Here is a 19,431-nt window from a genome sequence, read left to right on the forward strand (position 1 = left end):
GCGAGATCTCACCTACCTGGGACCCGGCTACTGTTTCCATGGAATCCGCTCTAGGGATGCCACGCCGGAAGGCAGCTTTCTTTCCCTTCCGTCTTCGTTCTGTGCACACGCGAAATCGCTCCCTGGGTTTAACGGGGATGGTGGGCAAAGGAAGGAACTGAACTCCTAGTTAGGCACATCCCTTCCGGATTTTGTTGGGAATGGCTGTCCCGTTTAACACCTTGCCAAATCCTCCAAGCCCGGCTTAATTGCCACCTCTTCCCTGAGGCTTTTCCTGCGAGGTAGTAGTCCGGCCAGGCAGGCAGCATGCGGTCAAATCCCTTGTCTACCACTTAGTAGCTCTGTGACTCTGGGCAAGTACCTTGGCTTTCCTCTGTCTTGTTTCCCCATCTGTACAATTCTCACGGTAAACCACGTAAAATACTTATGGTTGGAGGGGAGTGATGTGAAGTGGGGCTGCTGCAGGATAGACAGGGACCACGTCGAGTAAGCTGTGTTAAAGATACTGGACTTTTCCCCGAAAGATTGGGACGCCACGGAGAGTTTGATGCAAGAGAGTGGCATGATCAGACTTGCACTTAGAAAGGGCTGTCTGACTTTACATGGATAACCTCAGAGAATCATTTAGGAAGCTATTACAGTAGTCAGTCGATATGAAATATAATAGTAAAAATTGTACCTTGAAATAGAGATGGAAATAAATTGATGTATTTGGGACAAGTATAGATGAATGACTTTAACACTTGTACTCTAGGATGGAGCTGTCCCTGAATGCTGTATGGCAACATTTGGTCCTCAAACAGAAGACAGACATTTTGAATTATAGGACACATTTCCACGGAAGTACATGGATTTTAATAAAAGCCAAAAATGTTGTGAGAAGTTAAGCACTACAATAATTCAAAATAGCCACAGCTACTAGTCATATTTTAAATTTTGTTGCCTATTTAGATTGTGGCGTCTGTTCTCAAAGTGTGGTTCCTCAGCCCGCAGCATCAACGCCACCTGGGAACTTCTTAGAAATGCAAATTCTTGGACTCCACTTTAGACTTCCTACAAACTCTGAGGGTGGTGCTCTGCAGTCTGAGTTTAACAAGCCCTGAAGATAACCTTGATGCACACTAAAGTTTGAGAATACCTGCATTGTGGCAAAGAGGAGCCAGGAATCAAATCACACTCATTTCAAAACTGCTAAGGGCCATCCCACCCTTCTCTCTTCCTCTCAAGAGAGAAATGACTGAAGGAGATGTGGTTAGAGGGATAACCTTGGATATATTCTAACTATTTTTTAAGCTATTCATGTGTAAAATCCAGCAATTAAGTTTATTTTTAACTATTTTTTATAAATCTATTTTATTTATAAATCTATTTTTGGCTGTATTGGGTCTTTGTTGCTGTGCGCAGGCTTTCTCTAGTTGTGGCGAGCAGGGGCTACTCTTTGTTGCGTTGCGTGGGCTTCTCATTGCGGTGACTTCTCTTGGTGCGGAGCAGGGACTCTAGGCACGCGGGGTCAGTAGTTGTGGCTCGGGGGCTCTAGAGCGCAGGCTCAGTAGCTGCGGCGCACGGGCTTAGTTGTGCGTTCTTAGATGTGGGATCTTCCTGGCCCAGGGCTCGAACCCATGTCCCCTTCATTGGCAGGTGGATTTTTAACCACTGCGCCACCAGCGAAGTCCCCAGCAGTTACTTGAGACACACCTTACAACAAACAGCCACAGCAGTGAGTGGAGATACCACATTTAACTATCTGTTTTTCATTCTTTGAGTACACATTTACTTTGTCTCTGATATGTGTCCAGCCCTGTGCCAGATGCCAGGTGTATATCTGTCATCAAGACAAAGTTCTTGCGGCAATGAAGCTCCGGCTGTAGGAGTTACACACAAAAGCAAGCAAACAAAATACTTTCAGCGAGTCAGTACCTGTTATGAAGAAAATGAAACATGGTCATGGGGTAGAGGAAGGTCAGGAAATGCTTCCAAGATGTGAAGGGTGAGAAGGAGCCAGTGAGAAGGGATCGGGGAGCGGAGAGTTTCAGGGAGAGGAACAAATGTATGCCAAGATCTTTAGACCCAAATAAGCTTGGTGTGTTTCTGGAAAAGACAAAATGCTAGTGTGTCTTAGAGTATAGTGGGTGAGGAGGGTACTGGTGTGTCTCTGTTGGATACTGCTTGCCTATAACAACAGTAATAGTCTCTTATTCATTCAAATTGACAATAAAAGATTTTAAAGCCAGAAGAAAAAGGAAAGCCACCTATAACGGGGTACATAATATTTATTTTAGATTCATTTGAAAGTCACCGGTTTTATTAAGGCTTCGTGATATTTGCACGGTGTTTATTGCTCCTCTAACAGCCTCTCCCCAGCCAGTCACCGTAAAGCAGGGGGCACATCACTGTTTTGGTTCCTTCCTACTACTGTCACTCCCTGAAGTTCTTCTGCCTATTTTGTTGACTTATTTGCTTTGTGTCCCTCTCCTCTTCTAAAATGTGAGTTCCAGGGTGGCAGGACCTCGTCCACGTGGTCCACTGCGCGACGCTCTAGGGGCTCAGTGAACGTCTCCGAGACACAGGCCTGCTCCTGCGGCACTGGGAGGAGGGAGCCCAGGCGCAGGATCCCGGGAGAAGGTGCCAGTGGAGATCCGGGGACTGCGGACGCCCCGGGGACAGCCCAGCGCCCAGGGCTGTCCTCCAGGCCACGCCCCTCGGGCCCGCCTCCGCCAGCGCGGGTCTCTTTAAGGGCGGCGAGGCCGCAGCCTCGCTCTGGGGCTTGAGCCTGCGCGCTCGTTTCCCGCTCGCCCCGCGCGCCCCACGCGCCCCGAGCCCCGCGCGCCCCACGCATCCCGCGCGTCCCCGGCCCCGCGCGCGCCCCCCGCATCCCGCGACCCCGACGCCGGCTCCCCTGTCCGCAGTGTCTCCTCCCGCGGACATGGCCCCGGTGTTCGCGGCGAGCGCCCGCCAGGGGCCATGATCCGGCTGCGCGGCTGGTGCGCGCGGAGGCCCCGCGGCGCAGCGGTGCCTGCGGGGCCCGCTGGGCTGCGCCGGGCGTCGGGCGGGCCTGCCGGCCGCGCCCTGCGGGTGCTGGTGGACATGGACGGCGTGCTGGCCGACTTCGAGGGCGGCTTCCTCAGGAAGTTCCGCGCGCGCTTCCCCGACCAGCCCTTCATCGCGCTGGAGGACCGGCGCGGCTTCTGGGTGTCGGAGCAGTACGACCGCCTGCAGCCCGGGCTGAGCGTGAGCATCCCCGCCCCGGGCGCGCGTGGCCCTGGGAGTCGCCACCCGTAGCACCGGGTCCTAGGGGCCTCTGCGTTCGATAGCTCTTGGCTGTCATCGAGGGCTTCTCAAAATTCAGGAGCACATAAGGCATAATATACCTAACTCCCTATCTTCAACTGACTTTTTAATTTTGGCCTCAAGTCACATTCCCGTTTCTTCTTCTACCTGAATTTGATGAGCATCTTTACCATCCATTCTTTTTTTCCCTTTTCCACCAAAGTGTGGTTCCCAGTAGCATTGAGGTTGCAAGTCTTCCTGGACAGCACACAGGGAGTCGTGGTGGGTCCGGATCTATTCCTTGGCTTATCCCCTGCCCCAGCCCGCCCAGCTGAGCACCTGAGCTCTGACACCAGGAACGTTCTTAGATCGCTTGGTTTGTCCATTTAAACTACTTGGTGAAAGGTACGGGATCTTGCCATGGACCAACTTAGAGACCTAATGTTTTCTGCTGTCCCTCAACTGGCCACCTAAGGTGGCTGCCAGGGGGAGTTGATGATGATTTTAGAACCTATTTTGTAACCCCAGGTTGCTGCATTCCCTCCTCTGTGAGGCAGACATTATTTTCTCCCTTGTGAGGTGAGGAAACCTGTCCCATGTCACAGCCAAGAAGGGTCAGCCTGGATCTGAGTTGTCTGTCCGCTTGCCAAGGTCGTTCAGTCCTGTCCTCTGTCCTCCTCTAACAAGTGCCAGTTGTTTGATTTACAAAAGGCATCTGGACAGTAATTTGGTTTGTGGAGGGGTGGGTGTTCAAAAGGAAATGAAGCGCCATTTCTTTTCATTAACACCAGGCGCTTCAGAAGGCAACTTTCCCCTGAGGCTGGGGTGCCGACCTCTCCCACTCCCGATACCTCATTAAAAACTTTAAACCGGAGAAAATGCCCTAGTAATTTTTGCAGGCCCAGTAATGTTCTCCCCTGCCCTGTGTGTGTCTTCATTCATAGACGGCACTCAGCGTTGCCGTCCGGGTTCTTCCTTTCCTCCCAGGACCGTGTTACTGTGATGCCACTAAGCCTGTTACTGAAATGGAAGTCCGTGTGCCCGATGCAGAGAGGCCAAACAATACCAAAACGTCAGAGTTTGGAACAGAGAAAGGTCTACTGCAGGGCCATGCAAGGAGATGGATGGCTCATGCCTTAAAACCCCAAACTTCCCAAAAGCTTTCAGCAAAGCCTTTTTCTAGGAAAGGTGAGGGAGGGGCTTGGTTAGTTGCTGCAGACTTCTTGGTGTTAGATCCTTTGTTCTCGAGGTCAGGTCATGGTCAGGTAATGATGTTCCTGTAAATTTCCACCAAGCAAATGTTATTCTCTGTTCTGACAAGAAAGGGCAAGGTCTTATGGCACAATTTTCACCCTCGAAGGTCCAGGTCCTGGCTAAGAGGAAGGGGTCCCTGCGGGGCCGGTTACCCTTCCCTGGAGCGTTCGTCCAGCACCAAGTCTGGGTCCTCCCGCCAGTGCCCAGGCCCGGCTGAAGATGCAGATCTCATTTGGCGGCTCCCTCAGGTCCAGGTCCCGCAGATGCCCCTGCCATTAGGTCGCCCACCCCCGCAGCTCTCCAAGGACAGTGGCTCTTCTAGTCCATTGTGCCAATGTGCAGACTCCGGGTCTAAGGGAATGCGTTACTGTCTTCCAAGAACAAGGCCTGGGAGCAGAACTCGGGCACCGAGGAGGGGTGCTCCGAGAGCTCACTGTGCACTGCCGCTCCTGGGAACATTGCAGGCAATGGGGCTTTAATAGACGCACACGTGACCTTTATCCCCAGGCACAGCTCATAGCAGGACCTCCCTGGTCTCCCCTTGGCCGAGCTGGCCCAGCATCTGCGTTAAAACCTCCGTGTCAAGCACCCGGCTTCCACACGGAGGCATCCCTGCTTTACAAAATGTGGGTCTTTCTGTGTTTCCTTTGAGCCTCGCTTGCCGAGGGGTGAGCAGGGCGGAGGGGAAGGCATAGCTCGTTTTCACTGACTTAGAATCTTACACTGTTAGGGCAGTTGAACGGGCCTCAGAGAAAGGAAGTCCCTTGACCAGGGTTTCAGGGAAAGTTGAGGGGGAGGGAGGTAAGCTGGGGTGCTGAGGGGAAATGGTTAGCCCTGGGCCACAGCCTGCTTTCCACCACTCACACTGCTTCGCTTTGAGTCAGAAGCCCCAAGTTCGAGTTCTGACAGTATCACCCTGAAGTGGCCTTGAATAAAAGCTTCAGTGAAGCCCAGTTTCCTCATCTGTAAATTGGGGGTGGCAGCTCTTGCCGCTTGTGGGATGTGAGGCTCAGACAGGAGAGGGCATATATTAGCAATAAGTACTGATGTGCTTAAGCCCATGCAGCTGACGACAGTATTGCCCGTGTGACCTCCGTGCACTCCCCATATGTCGCCGTGGTGGCATTTTTTCGGAGGGTGGTGTTCTGACAGCGGGTGGGGGAACGCTTCCTGCATTGCACACATGGGACATGGTTTCCTGCTTCTCAGAGGCTGGGGGTTGTCACTTTCCCCTTGTCCTGGCCCTGGAAGGGGGTGACATACTGCAGACATGAATTTGGCCGGCAGCGTAAGACGGACACTCCTAGCCGGGCGGTTGGGAGCCACCGTTTTGCTGTGTGACATTAAGTCAATCCCTTCCCCATTCTGAGCCTCCGTTTTCTCACATGTGAAATGAGGGTCTGGATTGGGGGCTTTTAAACTTTAAAAGCAGCAGAATAGTTTGTGTGTGTGTGTGTGTGTGTGTGTGTGTGTGTGTGTGTGTGTGTGTGTTTTAACGAAGTATTTTATTGGCATCCCAACGCGTAGCTCAGATAAAGAGCTGTTCTGCCGATGTGATGCGGAGCCTGGAGCTCTGCTCGGTCTGCCTTCTGCCCGCGCCCCCATCCCCCGTGGCACGGCGGTGCTCTGAAGGGCCTGAGCTCCTCCAGCAGTTGAAAGTGAGATTCCAGCGCCCTGGCAGGACCCAGCCCACCCTCGCTGCCTCCAGGGGGCCTCAGGCCTTTAGAATCAGGCAAATGTGTGGTTCCTGGGAGTCAACCTTCTGTCCCCGCCAGCTCCAGCAGGGCCTGTAGCAGCGCTGGCTTCAGAATCCACAGCCCCAGCACCGTAGCTGGTCCCTGTTGGATCCTCGCAGAAGCTGGAGCCCTCCTGCAAAGGGGCCGGAACACACGCCGGTGCCAGCTCCCACCCTTCCTCCCCCGGGAGCTGCGTCCTCGCGGTGTGGGCACGCAGGGTGCTGAGGACCTCGGGCATCACCTGCACTTCTCCCCTTCTCAGGAGAAGGCGATCAGCATCTGGGAGTCGGAGAATTTCTTCTTTGACCTCGAGCCTCTGCCAGGCGCTGTGGAGGCTGTGAAGCAGATGGCCAACCTGGAGAGGTGAGTTTGTCTCGGCCCAGGGTCCGCGCCCCTTCCCGTATCACGTCACCTCTGCTTCTCGTTCCTCACCCTGCACGGGCCTGCGCGGTCCATCCTCACGGGGCAAGTCTGTAGGCTGTTAAGATGCTTCCATCCAGTAACTTGGGAGAATGTCAAGTCTAATTTGACGGGGTTCGCTGGGTGTTCAGGGTTCATTTATTCAGCAAATAACTGAGAACTGACTGTCAGATGCCTCTGGGCACCAGCGGGTCACAAGCGAACAAAGCGCATTCCCTGCTCTCCTGGAGCTTACAGTCTAGCCAGAGAGCAGGTGTTACATAGAGCATCACATCCGGGAAGACAACCACGAACTAGGATCAGTGCTGAACACAGAGAGCCAGGTGTGTGCAGGGGTACGATTGGGAGACCTGGGAGATGGGGTGGGGGAAGCGACAGCAAGAGGATGAGGGGAACGTCTTCCTGGTGCTGTGAGCTGAGGCCCCCGCCCGTGCCCACCGCCCATCAAAATTCAGTGGCACTTACAGCGCTCCCCTGAGGACCTTAAAAAAGGAAATAGCCTTATTGAGGTACAATTCACATACCCTGCACCCACGTGGTTTTTAGCAGGTTCACAGAGATGTCCAAACAGCACCATAGTCGACTTCAGCACATTAACAGTCACTGCGCATTCCTGCTGTCTCTGGACAGCAGCCTCGGCAGTGGGCTTTGCTGTCTCTGGATTTGCCTAGTCTGGACGTTTCACTACGTTTCTTACGATACCTCGCCTCCTGTGACTGGCTTCTCTCACTCAGTATGATGTTTCCGGGTTCATGCGTGCCGCCAAGTGAATCAGCACTTCATCCCTTTTCACTGCTGAGTGATTCTCCGTGTGTGGTTATGCTACGTTCTGTCCATCCGTTCCTTAGTTGATAGATCTCGGGTGTTTCTTCTTTTTAGATGTGAAGAATAACACTGCAGTGAACGTTCACGTACGAGGGTTTTTGTGGCCGCATGTTTTTATTTCTCTTAGATGTGCACCAAGGAGTGGAACTGCTGGGTCATATGCTGAATCCAAACTACTTTCAAAGCAGCTGCACCATTTTACATTCCCAGTAGCAATGTCTGAGGGATCCAACTTCTCCCGAGCACTTGCCATGGTCTTTTTTTTTTTTTTTTTCCTTTCTTTTGCGGTACGTGGGCCTCTCACTGTTGTGGCCTCTCCCGCTGCGGAGCACAGGCTCCGGACGCGCAGGCTCAGCGGCCATGGCTCACGGGCCCAGCCGCCCCGCGGCACGTGGGATCCTCCCAGACCGGGGCACGAACCCGCGTCCCCTGCATCGGCAGGCGGACTCTCCACCACTGCGCCACCAGGGAAGCCCGCTATGGTCTTTTTGATTCCAGCCATTCTAGTGGGTGTGAAGTGATATCTCATTGTGGTTTTAATTTGCATTTCTCTGAAGACTAATGATGTTAAGCATCTTTTGGTGTGCATATTAGCTATTTGTATATCTTTTTTGGATAAATGGTTATTCAAATCCTTCGCTAATTTTTTTTCAATTTATTTGTCTTTTTTTGTTATTGTTAACTCATAAGACTGCTTTATATGTTCTGGATAACAAGTCCCTTGGGAGATATATGACTTGCAGGTATATTCTCTCATTCTGTGGATTGTTGCTTTACTTTCTGGGTGGGGTCCTTTGAAACCCGAAGTTTTTATTTTGATATAATTCAATTTATTTATTTTTTTTCTTTTGTCGTTTGTGTTTTTGGTGCCGTATGTAAGGATCCTTTGCCTAATCCAAGGTCACAAAGATTTGCTCCCGTGTTTTCTTCTAAGAGTTTTATAGTTTAAGCTCTTATATTTAGGTCTTTGATCCATTTTAATTTTTGCATATGGTGTGAGGAAGGGGGTCCCACTTCCTTCTTTGTCGTGTGGAAAATCCAGGTGTCCCAGAACCATTTGTTGAAAAGACTCTTCTTTCCTCTGTTGAATGGTCTTGGCTTCCTTGTTAAAAGTTAGGCCGCAGATGTTAGGATTTGCTACTCTGGTCTATGATTTGAACCTGATTTACACCAGAATCATGTACTGTAACTTCTCCCACCTGTAGCAAGAGCCGGGCGAGGCAAAGAATGTGTATTTTTGCACCGAAGCTTTTAAAACCTCTGTTCTTGTCTGGATCCTCATTTCCTGGACCACGTTCACCACCTGTATTCTGGGGAGCTGGATGGCACGGTGGTTACGTCTCAGTGTGAACTGGAGTTAGACCGCTTCTCCAGAATCGACCCCTCAGCAAGTCTCTAAACTTTCAGTTTCTTCATCTGTAAAATGTGTGCAGTGTAAATGTTAGCTGCCACTGTTACTATTCTGCAGGACTTAATAGGTGTGCAACAGAAGGGTGTTCTTTTTTTTTAATATTTATTTATTTATTATTTATTTATTTTGGCTGCACCGGGTCTTAGTTGTGGCATGTGGGATCTTAGTTCCCTTAGTTCCCAGGGATCGAACCCGGGCCCCCTGCATTGGGAGTGTGGAGTCTTAACCACTGGACCACCAGGGAAGTCCCGAGAAGAGTGTTCTTTGACCAAAGCAGCATGGGAAACATCGATGAGCGGAGTCTTTCCTGTGGGACTTCTCAGAGCTTTTAGTTTGTGGACATGCTTTGAGATTCTTCAGGGGGCGGCAGAGGAGGAAGCTTTCTTTATTTTTAAATTTATTTTTACTTTTGGCTGCATCGGGTCTTCGTTGCTGTGCGCGGGCTTTCTCTAGTTGCGGCGAGCGGGGGCTGCTCTTCGTTGCGGTGCACGGGCTTCTCATTGAGGCAGCTTTCGGGGAGCACGGGCTCTAGGCGTGTGGGCTTCAGTAGTTGTGGCGCATGGGCTCAGTAGTTGTGGCTCACGGACTTAGTTGCTCCGCGGCATGTGGGATCTTCCCGGATCAGGGCTCGATCCTGTGTCCCCCGCGTTGGCAGGTGGATTCCTAACCACTGCGCCACCAGGGAAGCCCCAAGGAGGCAGCTTTCTTCCCGTGGGTTCTGGCCCGGAGCACTTTTTCACAGCTGCCCTATTAACACATTCGCAGAAATTCCAGTCTGAGATGTCCAGGTTGAGACCACACCACTGGTCCTTTACTTCCACTTTGGCGCTTAGCGGGTGGGCGATTCTGACGGTCAGTCCATGGCCAGAGTTTGGGCTGAGAGAGGGGTCTAGCGGATGGCTAATCAAGTGGATGGCTCTGTCTTGTGCTTTGTGCAGGAAATGAGCAAGGTGACGTGTTAGAGGTCACCGGGGAGGGGCTACTTCAGGTGCAGATGCTTCTCCAAGGGGGTGATATCTGACGTCAGACCTGTAGGATCGGAATGAGTAGTGAAGGGCGGCGGGGAGCAAGGGACAGGCCCTGGGAGGGGAAGGGGTTTGCTGACTTGGGTAGCAAACGAGACCAGGAGGGTGAGGTTTCAGTGAGTGTGGGGCAGGTGGGATGTGGAGGAAGAGGTTGAAGGGAGAAGGGTGTCATCTAACTCAGGTTTTAAAAACATGGGCTCGGGCGCTGAGTTCGGCATTTCCTTGGCATTTCTCCAAAGAAGAGCTACAGATGGCGATTAAGGGCGTGAAAGTTTGCCTCAACATCGTTCGTCCTTAGGGAAATAAGGCAGAACCACAGTAAAAAGCCGCTCTGCACCACTAGAACGACTGTCGTAAAAAAGATGGACGATCGTGGGTGTAGCCAAGGATGGAGAGCTGGGAATCCTTATCGCTGGTGGTGGGATTGTAACCGGCGCAGCTGCCTTGGAAACCGCATCCTCAGGATGTTGGATACAGAGCCGCCTGTAACCCAGCAGTCACACCCGAGAGAAATGGAGACACAGGTCCACACGGACCCTGCACACGGGCGTCCCCAGCGCCACAGTTCCCGGGTGGAAGCGGCCCCACTGTCCATCCGTGGTAGCATGTAAACTGAACGTGGAGCATCTATACGAGGGATGTTACTGGGCAGTAAAAAGGCCCACAGTTCCAGTGCCCTTGAAAACATGACCCTGAATGAAAGAAGCCAGTCGCAAGAGACCATGTACCGTGGGGTTCTGTTAACATGAGATGTCCAGAACAGGCAAATCCACGGAGATGGGAAGCAGGCAGAGACCCAGGGTGCCCGGGACGCCACGCCCTCTGCCCGGGGCCTCAGTCTGACGCAGGCCTCTCGGGACTGCTCTCCAGGGATCCCATCCCCCGTGGGCTTGGCCCGATGAGACAGTAGGTGCCGCTCCTGGGGCAGGCGCCAGCTCGATGAGGACAGGGGACCAGCTGGCACTGTTGGCGGGCGCCGGGCCCAGGGCCGTGGGAGGAGCTGGCGCAGCACAGACCCCGAGGGTCCACCAGGGTCCACAGGAGTGTGTGAAGCCTGAGCCGCCGGCCGCACCCTTGACCTAGAGACTCCGGCTCGGCTTGTAGGTTTCCTGCCTCTGCGCCGTGTGAGGCCCTGATGTACGCCCCTTGAGTAGCTGGCTCTGGTCCTGTAATGCCTTCCTCGCAGGCTGGTACTCGCCGTTTCTCGGCATTTCCTGTCACGTCCCAGGGACGGCCGTTCCTCAGCTCTGCCAGCCTGCATGGCTGGCTGCACGGGGCTGCCCTGTGGTTTGCCCGGCCCTAAGCTGGTGTCGGGCCGGGGCTGGGGTCACACGCGGCGGCCGGGGCTGGGGGGACAGGGCATCGCTGGCCATCGGGGGCCGGGCTTGGGCAGGGGGACGCCGGCGCCCAGCCTCACTCTCCGCCTCTCCCCCAGCACGGACGTCTTCATCTGCACCAGCCCCACCAAGATGTACAAGTACTGTCCCTTCGAGAAGGTAAGACGCCTGGGGTTGGGCCTCTTCTCGCTTTGCCCCACGTCCCAGGGAAGGGCTTGGACCTGCACCCATGGCCGCCGCCTCCCGGGGCTGCCCCTCCTCCCGTCCAGCCTCCCGGGTCTGGGCCAGGGCCTCCTCCCAGCAGAGTCTGCAATTCTGCTGCGCCCGCTGGGTGGACCTGGCGAGGCACCAGGTTCTGTGGGAAGGTGACCGTCCCCGTTGGTGCAGCATCGACGTGAAGGATGGGACGAGGAGAGGATGTGGGTCGGGGAGGGGCTGGAGGCCACCCAAACCAAGTATTTGGGCACGAAAAGCCTCACAAAGGTGAAACAGTGAAGCTGCACTTTGCTCCATACTCACTTCGTCATCTTTATTGAAAATGGGTAGAATGACATAAAACTGAGACTTCTCTGGAGGCTGGGAACTTGCGGGGTTGCCAAACCCAGAGAGATGGTCTGTTCCCCGGGGGTGGGTTCCCACCAGAGGTGGGCCCAGGGATGCTCCTGCCCCGAGGAAGCTGAGGGGCTTCCCAAGTCTGGGAAGGTGGGGCTCGGGGGCCGACCTCGGCAGGGGTCCAGCACGTCCCCTCGGGACCTCTCCTCGCCCGGCTCCACGCGAGAAGCAAACACACACGGTCAGCCAACGTTCGGCGCCTCCTGCGCTTCACGCGGAAGGGATGCGCCTCATCGGCGCGTCGCGGGCGCTGGCCTCCACCGTGCGCCTCGTGCTCAGGACGCCCCTCAACCCGCCAGGACCGTGAGTGCAGCTCACCTCGGGGGGCGAGTGGCTCGGCTTGGTCAGCGGGGGTGGGCTCGGGCCTGGAGGCGTGTCCAGTCCCCAGCAGAGCAGTGAACTGGAGGCTTGGCATCCCCCGCACGCTAGAAGTGGGCATCGTCCGGCCCCTCGTGAGACCCCCGGCGGAAACGCTGGGAGTAGCCAGCGTGTTTCCACAAGCCCCCAGGTGCGCCGTGTTTGAGAACCGCCGGGCTGGGGCAGCTGTTTCAGCCAGGGCTGCGGTGGAGGCGGGGCTGGCTGTCCGGCCCTCGGGGTCCTCGTCCCTCCCCCAGGGTTCAAGTATCATCTGCATGCCGACCATCCGGCCCGTGCAGCCTCAGCCCAGCGCTCCCCTCTGAGCTCCAGATGGCTCCGACCTGGTGTGTCTGTCCCAGGGGTACCGACGTCCTTGTCCCACGTCCGCCCCTCCCTCCGAGGCTGGAAGCACCACCCTGCTTACCCCTCAGTACCTCAGCAAGCCTGCTTCCTGCTGATGCTGTCCTTCAAGCACACCTCTGTCTACATGGCCATCTGGGGAGAAATGCTGACATAGCCTCGGAGCTGCCCGTGCATTTCGGCTCCACACGCACACCCCCGGGGGTGCGGGACATGTCCCGCTGGCCCGACTTTAAAGCCTTTAGTTGTCTCTGCAGCAGCTGTGTCACCAAATGCTGCTCTTCCCTGAGGCCATGGAAAGACCTCCTCCCTCGAAAGTCTGTCTAGTAACTCTTTTGCTGCGTGTGGTTCAGATTCGGTTTGGGTCGTCTTGACAGATTCTGGTTCGGGAATAACACCACCACTTTACCTCGGATGGCTCTGTGTTCGCCAGGCCGAACTGTTTCCTGCCCAAGTGTCTTCAGGGACCAGACTTACGATTGGGTGGAAAACGAACCACCTTCCCTCCCCAGCCCCGCCCCCACAGTGGTGCCCTCGGACCCTGGCCCCCACCCTGGCCGGGCCCGGGAGTCAGACGAGAGCTCTGGGCCTCAGACCCCCCCACCCAGCCTCTCAGGGCCTCCGTCTCATAACCAGTGCGGTTGTGCTGATGCCTCCCTGGGTCGTAGGAAGGATGCAGAAGGCGGCATTCACGACCTTGCTAGCAGTAAACGTCACCCCTGTGTCTTCTCTCCGGCCCAAAGACCCCCACCCAGCACGAAAGAAAGAACCTCAGTGCACTTTTCTCAAACCAGAAAGCCTGGGCAATTTCACGGTTGATTATTTTTTCTGCATTCTTGGATCCTGGAAAAATAAGTTAGGTGCAAATTTGCCTATACAACTTCAATTAAAAACTACGTTTTGAAACGTGGTAAATTTTTTTTTAAAAAAAGGAAGGAAGGAAATTCTGCCAACTATAGATACTTCTCTAACTTATTTCCCAAATTTTCTCTGATTAGCCATTACTTTTGCAATAAAAAAGTAAATGCTTTTTTGGTTGGCAGTCATTCGGCCAACGTTTACTGGGCACCTGCTGCAACGCTAGGCGTCTGGGGCTTAAAAGAGCCGTCTCTTTGCTCTCGGGAGCTGAGGACAGTGTGGCAGGAAGAGAGACGGTCATCACTCTGTCACAGGCTCTGTGGTCCCCCAGGAAGGAGGCCAGGGCAGGTTCCTTGGGGAAGGTAAGAATTGGGTGGAGTCACGGAAACGAGAAGGCAAAGCACTGGAAGGACAAGTTCTGAGTAGACCTGATGCGGCCGAGGAGAGAATCTCTGAGCTTAAAGGTATCTCAGTGGACACCCTCCAAACTGATGAGCAGAGAGGGAGCAGAGCCTGCCTGCCCTCCCCCCGGGGTGGCCTGGAGACGCAGCTCCGATGGCTCCCCGTGGGCCTGGAACGCATCCGGGCGGGACGTCCGCGCCCTGCCCCCCACCCTCGTCACCCCCTTGTTGTACCGCCTCAGAGCCTTCGGGGTGCGCACCTGCCGCGCGGCTGTTGTGAGGCTTCAGTGCGGGGTGCGACGGGGCCCTCGGAGCAGCTGAGCTGGAACGGGAGCCCCGGCCGCCCCACCTCCCCTGGCCGCGCGGGGGCTGCCGTGCCCCCGTCAGGGCCTCTCCTCCCAGCCAGAGGCCTGGGGTGTCCGCGCCCTGGCCCGGTGGACGGCCCAGGGGTCAGCTCGTCTGCTGTCAGTCCAGCTCGGTGTGGAGACTTAGCCTCGCGAAGCTGTTTTGTGAACCTGACAGCCCCCTGTTATCTTGTGATGGGGGGTCTTCCTGAGAAGGTGGCCAGTGTGGTCGCTTGCATGGGGTCCTCCATCTGCTGGGTTAGGTCACTCAGGAGCAGGGCGTCGGGGGAGCCCCCGGCACTGGCACCATCTGCTTGAGACCCTCTCCCGCTCCCGTCGTGGGTCCAGTCCTCACGTGGCCTCCGGACGAAAATTCATCGGGTAGGACAGGAGGACGGCCAGTCTGTAAGGCGTTGTTTCGACGCGCCTTGGAGCTCCGTCCCCCTTTCCTTGCCCTAGAGCCTCGCCGCAGGGGCCGGGGCGTCTGCTCGGAGCCACGATTCTGCCGCCTTGTGGCCGAGGGGCCGGGACGGTCCTGTTGTCCGCTGAGCGTGGCAGTCTCCCGGGGTGGGCCCCTCTTGCAGGAGAGCCAGCTGTGCCCCCTCACGGCTCCACCTCCCCCCGCCTGCTGTCGTTCCAGTACGCCTGGGTGGAGAAGCACTTCGGCCCTGACTTTCTAGAGCAGATCGTGCTGACCAGAGACAAGACCGTGGTCTCCGCCGACCTCCTCATAGACGACCGCGTGGACATCACAGGCAAGTGGCCTGCAGCGGGGGAGGGGCGAGCGTGGCGGCCAGGCCTCACGGCCCCTGACTCCCCTCACTCATCAGACATGTGTTAGGCGTCACATCCAGCCTTAAGCCGCGCGTGGAGCGAGACAAGATTCTTCTCCGCGTCCGGCCTCGGAAGGGGCCCCACTGGGAGTCAGGAAGAGTGGGTCCTGCCTCTGGGGTAACTCGCTGGGTGGCCTCGAGTGAGTCCCTTTACACCTTGAAGCCTTGCCCTCGTGCAAAATGAGGGCTGGACTCTGGCTTCCAAACGTTTGTTTTTAGCAACAGAACCCCTCCCTTTTTTTTTCCCAGAAGTAATTTGGACTGAACCTCATGTGTTAAAGCAGAAAGGCAAAGCCTAATCTCTCTAGTTGAAGGTGGTTTGGGAGCTGTGTTTGTCCCTTTTGCTGATGGGCGACCCCCTCCCAAAAAATAAACAAACAAACCTTGGATTTGCCTAGAAAGGAGAGGGGAAACTTATTGGTTCATCAAACTGAAAATCTGGGGTAGGAGGGCTTCAGGCACGGCTGAATCTAGGAGCTCAAACAACCTCCGTCAGAATTTGGTTTCTTTATCTCCTGGTTCTGCTGTTCTCGCTGTGCCTGCGTACTCTGGCAGATGCTCCCCTCCTGGTAGCCATCACTAGTTTCAGGGTTAAAGCCTATGCTTTTGGACACCTCAGTGGGAACATTTGAAATATTCCTTCCCTGATGGTTTTTGGAGCTGGCCTGGGAAACATGCCCATCTCTACCCCGGTCAGTGTTCAGAAGGTAGAATCCACAGGTGTGCCCGCCACCGACCTCCCAGACCATATGGTTTCCCTAGGACAGTCAGGGCACAGTGCAGGGGTGGGGGAGGCCATGACTTCGAGGGGCCCAGGGACCCACTCAGCTTCTGTAGGGGAGGGCGGGCGTACCCTCTTCCGCAGGGGAGAGGCCGTACCGGAAGGGCAGGTCACCACTGGTGGCGTCAGTGTGGACTCAAGGGACTGAAGCCTGCGGGGCTTTTGGGGCCCACGGTCAACAGCTGGTGACGGAGCTGGTCCAGACGGTGCAGGATGGCTGGGCACAGGGGCGGGGAGGGCGGGTGTCTTGAGGCTCAGCCTCCAGCAGAGGCCGCGGCCGTAGGGAGCGCGTGGTCACTGTTTGCCGAGCACCCGCTGTGGGCTCTGGGGCTGCGAGGGGCCCCGCGTCCAGCCCCTGTGAGACAGGGCTGGTGCGATCGCCTGGGGCCCCGACATGGGACTGAGGTGCTGCTTTCCCCCCAGGGGCCGAGCCGAACCCCCACTGGGAGCACGTGCTCTTCACGGCCTGTCACAACCGGCATATGCGGCTGCAGCCCCCCGGCCGCAGGTTGCACTCATGGGCAGACGACTGGAGGGCCGTCCTGGACAGCAAGCGGCCCCGCTGAGCTGGCTGAGCCCCGGCCCCGCACGTTGCCCGGCCTGGCCTTACACGCACCTCGGGGCAAGCCTGGCCCAGGGTCCTGGACAGGACACGGGTGGCCAGGCCGACCTCAGGCCTCCGGTCAGGGAGGAGCCCGGGGCGTTGTTCAGAGGGGACAGCCCTCCCCTCCCTCAGGGAAGCCCCCTCCCCGGCCAGCAGCCGCCTGGTCTGAGGGTGACGTAGGAGCAGGTGGGGACAACCACCCCGCTCTGAACCACGGCCCCTGCTGCCCGGCGACCAGGGGGTCTCCCCCGTGGACCTGCCCCGGATCCAGCAAACACGGTGCGAGTTCTGGGCCGTGCCAGGCTCTGTGCCAGGGGTCCTCCCTGGGCCCCGCCTCTGACCGGCTAGAGGGCTCTGCCCCCCTCCCGCTCCCCCCACCCCGGGGGCCAAAGGCTTAGATGTTCGCTGAAGGCGTGAACAATAAATGCTGTTCTCTAGTCCCCGCCCCAAGGTCCTCCGGCATCTGGCCCCCGGGCGCCCAGCTGTCCCCCTGCGCTGCTGAGAGCCTGGGTTGGGGGTGCAGCTTGGTGGGTCTGCCTCGCCACGGGGCCGCATGGGGCCGGGAGGGATGGGCCCTGACGGTGGCGCAGGTGGCAGCGCTGGCGGCTGCGGTGTCCCCGGGCGGGAATTGGCCTCGTAACCGGCCACCCACGGCCTGCGCTTTCTTGCCCGCTCCTGCCCCCACTGTGCTCCCCACGGCTGCTCTCCTGGGACCCCCTGGTTGTCCCTTGGGCCCCGGGGGTGGGTCGGGCAGGAGCAAGGGTGAGGAGAGCGGCTGGTGGGTCCCAACTGGAGGGTATCAGGGCTGCATCACATGGGCTGGAGGCCCCTGGCCCGAGCAGGGTAGTGTCTGGAGGAGTCCCGGCCACCCTGGCCTGTGGCCTGGGAAGGAAGCGAGACCCTGGGACTCCGGGGGCACAGGAGAGCAGGTCACACGCGCCACGGGGTGTGTCACCTTCTTCCTGGGCTCTTTACTCTGCCTGCTCGTGCCGGCGGCCAGCAGCGGCCTGCCCACTGGGCCCTCTGCACCCGCCCTCCGAAGGCCTCCCTGCTTAGAATGATCAAGTCCGGATGCCCCAGCTCTGGACCGTCCGGGACCGCAGCCTCTGCCTGATGAGAACTGCGCCCTCCCCTGGACGTGGCCACCTTGTTCAAGGCTGTCTTGGGCTCTGTCGGTTTCTCAAGCGGGGGGGCTGGGGAGGGGCTGGGGGAGGGGCTGGGGGGAGGTGCTTCCTTCATGCAGAGATGTCCTGGGGAGGGCCATCCCTCCCCGTCCCCGGGTAGTGTTGTTGGCCCCGCTGGCGTAGCCTGTGCCCTGAGACCGGCTCCGGGACCCCACGTCTGGTGGGCGGACCTCTCAGCCACAGGGAGACACCTCCGCGGGGTATGATGAGACCCCCAGCCTGCGCTCCCGGGCCTCTGGTGCAGTGCAGGGTGTGAGCAGGGGTGGGGTGAGGCCCAGCCAGAGCCCCTCCCTCGCATCTGGGCTCTTCCAGCTGATGGCTGCCCTGGGTTTTAACGGCCAGTTCAGCTCAGCTGGAATCACTCACTCCAAGGTAGAAGCCACTGCAGCTGCCTAATCAGTTCAAGGAGAAAAAAATCATTGCAGGGGCCACGGTGTCTGGCTACTTTCTCAAGGTGCCAGGGAGCAGGGGGTCCCCTCCCACCAGGTGACATTGACGGAAATCTGGGTGGAGGAGGGGAGAGCCCGCCTGGCCCTGGCGGGGGTGGGGGAGGCACTGCAGAGGCCCTGGGGCTGCCAGTGAGGGAGCTGGGCGGGAAGGAGATGGCCGGACAGGCCTGGAACCTGGAGCAGAGGGGGGCATTGGAGGTGGTGGCTGTGACGGGCTGGGCCATGGGCCGGTACTGCCCTCCTTGTGAGGCAGGACCGTGGGGCTCTGCGATTCCCTTTTTGTCAAGCAGGATACACCTGCCTCATTTAGATGAAGGTGAGTTTCTTCAAACTTGAGGAGCACAGGTTTTGCTTCTGGACCCTTAATGACCTGCAGAAAAGGAAGGCCCCCTCCCATGGGTGACACGTCAGCTGGGGCCCTCGCCTCCTCCACTGGCCTCAAAATGCCTCAGCTCTGTCGAGAGCGGAGACTGACCCCTTTGAAAATATTGTAAATATTCTGGACTTGAGGCCCAGAGCCCCTGGGAGGAGCAGTGGCACCAGGTCTGGAGCAGAAAGACTCAGGATGGTTTCTTCACTGTTCTGGGTCACAGTTTCCCCAGCTGGGACCCATCCCAGTGTCACAACCCCAGTAACGACAGTGTCATCGGCATCCGCCATGTCCCGGGAGCTGACGCGCACTTTACGTGGCCTTGTAACCAACCACCTCCCGTGGCTGCTTCCACTTACCCGGGGGGCCAAGGGTGCGCCAGGTGGTGCAGCCGTGCTCTGGGCCTCCACACAACACTGTCCCCCGCTCCAGAGCCCCCTGTGGCTCAGCTGTCCAGGACAAAGCAGAGTCTGGGCTCAGGGGCTGGGCCTCCATCTGGAGATGAGACTCAGGCCCTTGGCCTGTGGCAGAAACCGAAGACAAGTCCTGGAAGCCGGAAGGTGGCGGTGGGCAGCAGTCTGACATGGGCCTCAGTCTCCAGGCCGAGGCAGAGGTGTGGGGAGGGGGGTAGAGGGACAGTCCCGTCTCCCCCATTCGCCATCGAGGGGAAGCCATGAGTCCTGCGGCCCCAAAGGAAGGTAGGGCCGGAGCCCATGGGATGAGGATGTAGGAGCCGGCTGGGTGGGTCCCCTCTAGAGGGAAAGGGCAGGAGGGGCCTCAGCTGGAGTGAGCGAGGGCCAGGCCCCTGGGGGTGCCCTGCCCCCTCCAAAGTGTGAGAAAGAGGATGGACGTTCCAGCAGAGACTCTGGCCAGCTGAGGAGGCGGGTCCCACACAGCAAGGCCGAGGTCGTGCCCCCAAGGTCCCCCCACTCTGGCACAGGAAGGAAAGGACTCAGGGTCCCTGGGTGCCTGTGGAGGTGGTGCTGAGGATGGATGAGGCCGT

General features: G+C 57.3%; 1 protein-coding gene across 3 annotated transcripts; it reads left to right on the forward strand.

Moving 5' to 3' along the window:
• Positions 1–2,703: 2,703 nt before the first annotated feature.
• On the forward strand, positions 2,704–16,862 carry NT5M (5',3'-nucleotidase, mitochondrial). Of its 3 annotated transcripts, XM_019929006.3 has the most exons (5): positions 2,723–3,228; positions 6,520–6,620; positions 11,374–11,434; positions 14,848–14,962; positions 16,245–16,862. In XM_019929006.3, exons 1-5 carry the CDS (start codon positions 2,962–2,964, stop codon positions 16,385–16,387), a joined length of 687 nt encoding a protein of 228 aa, XP_019784565.1. In that variant the 5' UTR covers positions 2,723–2,961; the 3' UTR covers positions 16,388–16,862. The 3 variants fall into 3 exon arrangements, with proteins under 3 accessions (XP_073654300.1, XP_019784565.1, XP_019784566.2); XM_073798199.1 differs by lacking the exons at positions 11,374–11,434; positions 14,848–14,962; positions 16,245–16,862 and adding an exon at positions 7,630–11,032 and having other exon boundaries at positions 2,704–3,228; XM_019929007.2 differs by lacking the exons at positions 2,723–3,228; positions 6,520–6,620; positions 11,374–11,434 and adding an exon at positions 11,441–12,190.
• Positions 16,863–19,431: the final 2,569 nt, after the last annotated feature.

The sequence above is a fragment of the Tursiops truncatus genome, chromosome 20 (genome assembly GCF_011762595.2).
Source record: "Tursiops truncatus isolate mTurTru1 chromosome 20, mTurTru1.mat.Y, whole genome shotgun sequence".
Classification (NCBI taxonomy): Eukaryota; Metazoa; Chordata; class Mammalia; order Artiodactyla; family Delphinidae; genus Tursiops; species Tursiops truncatus.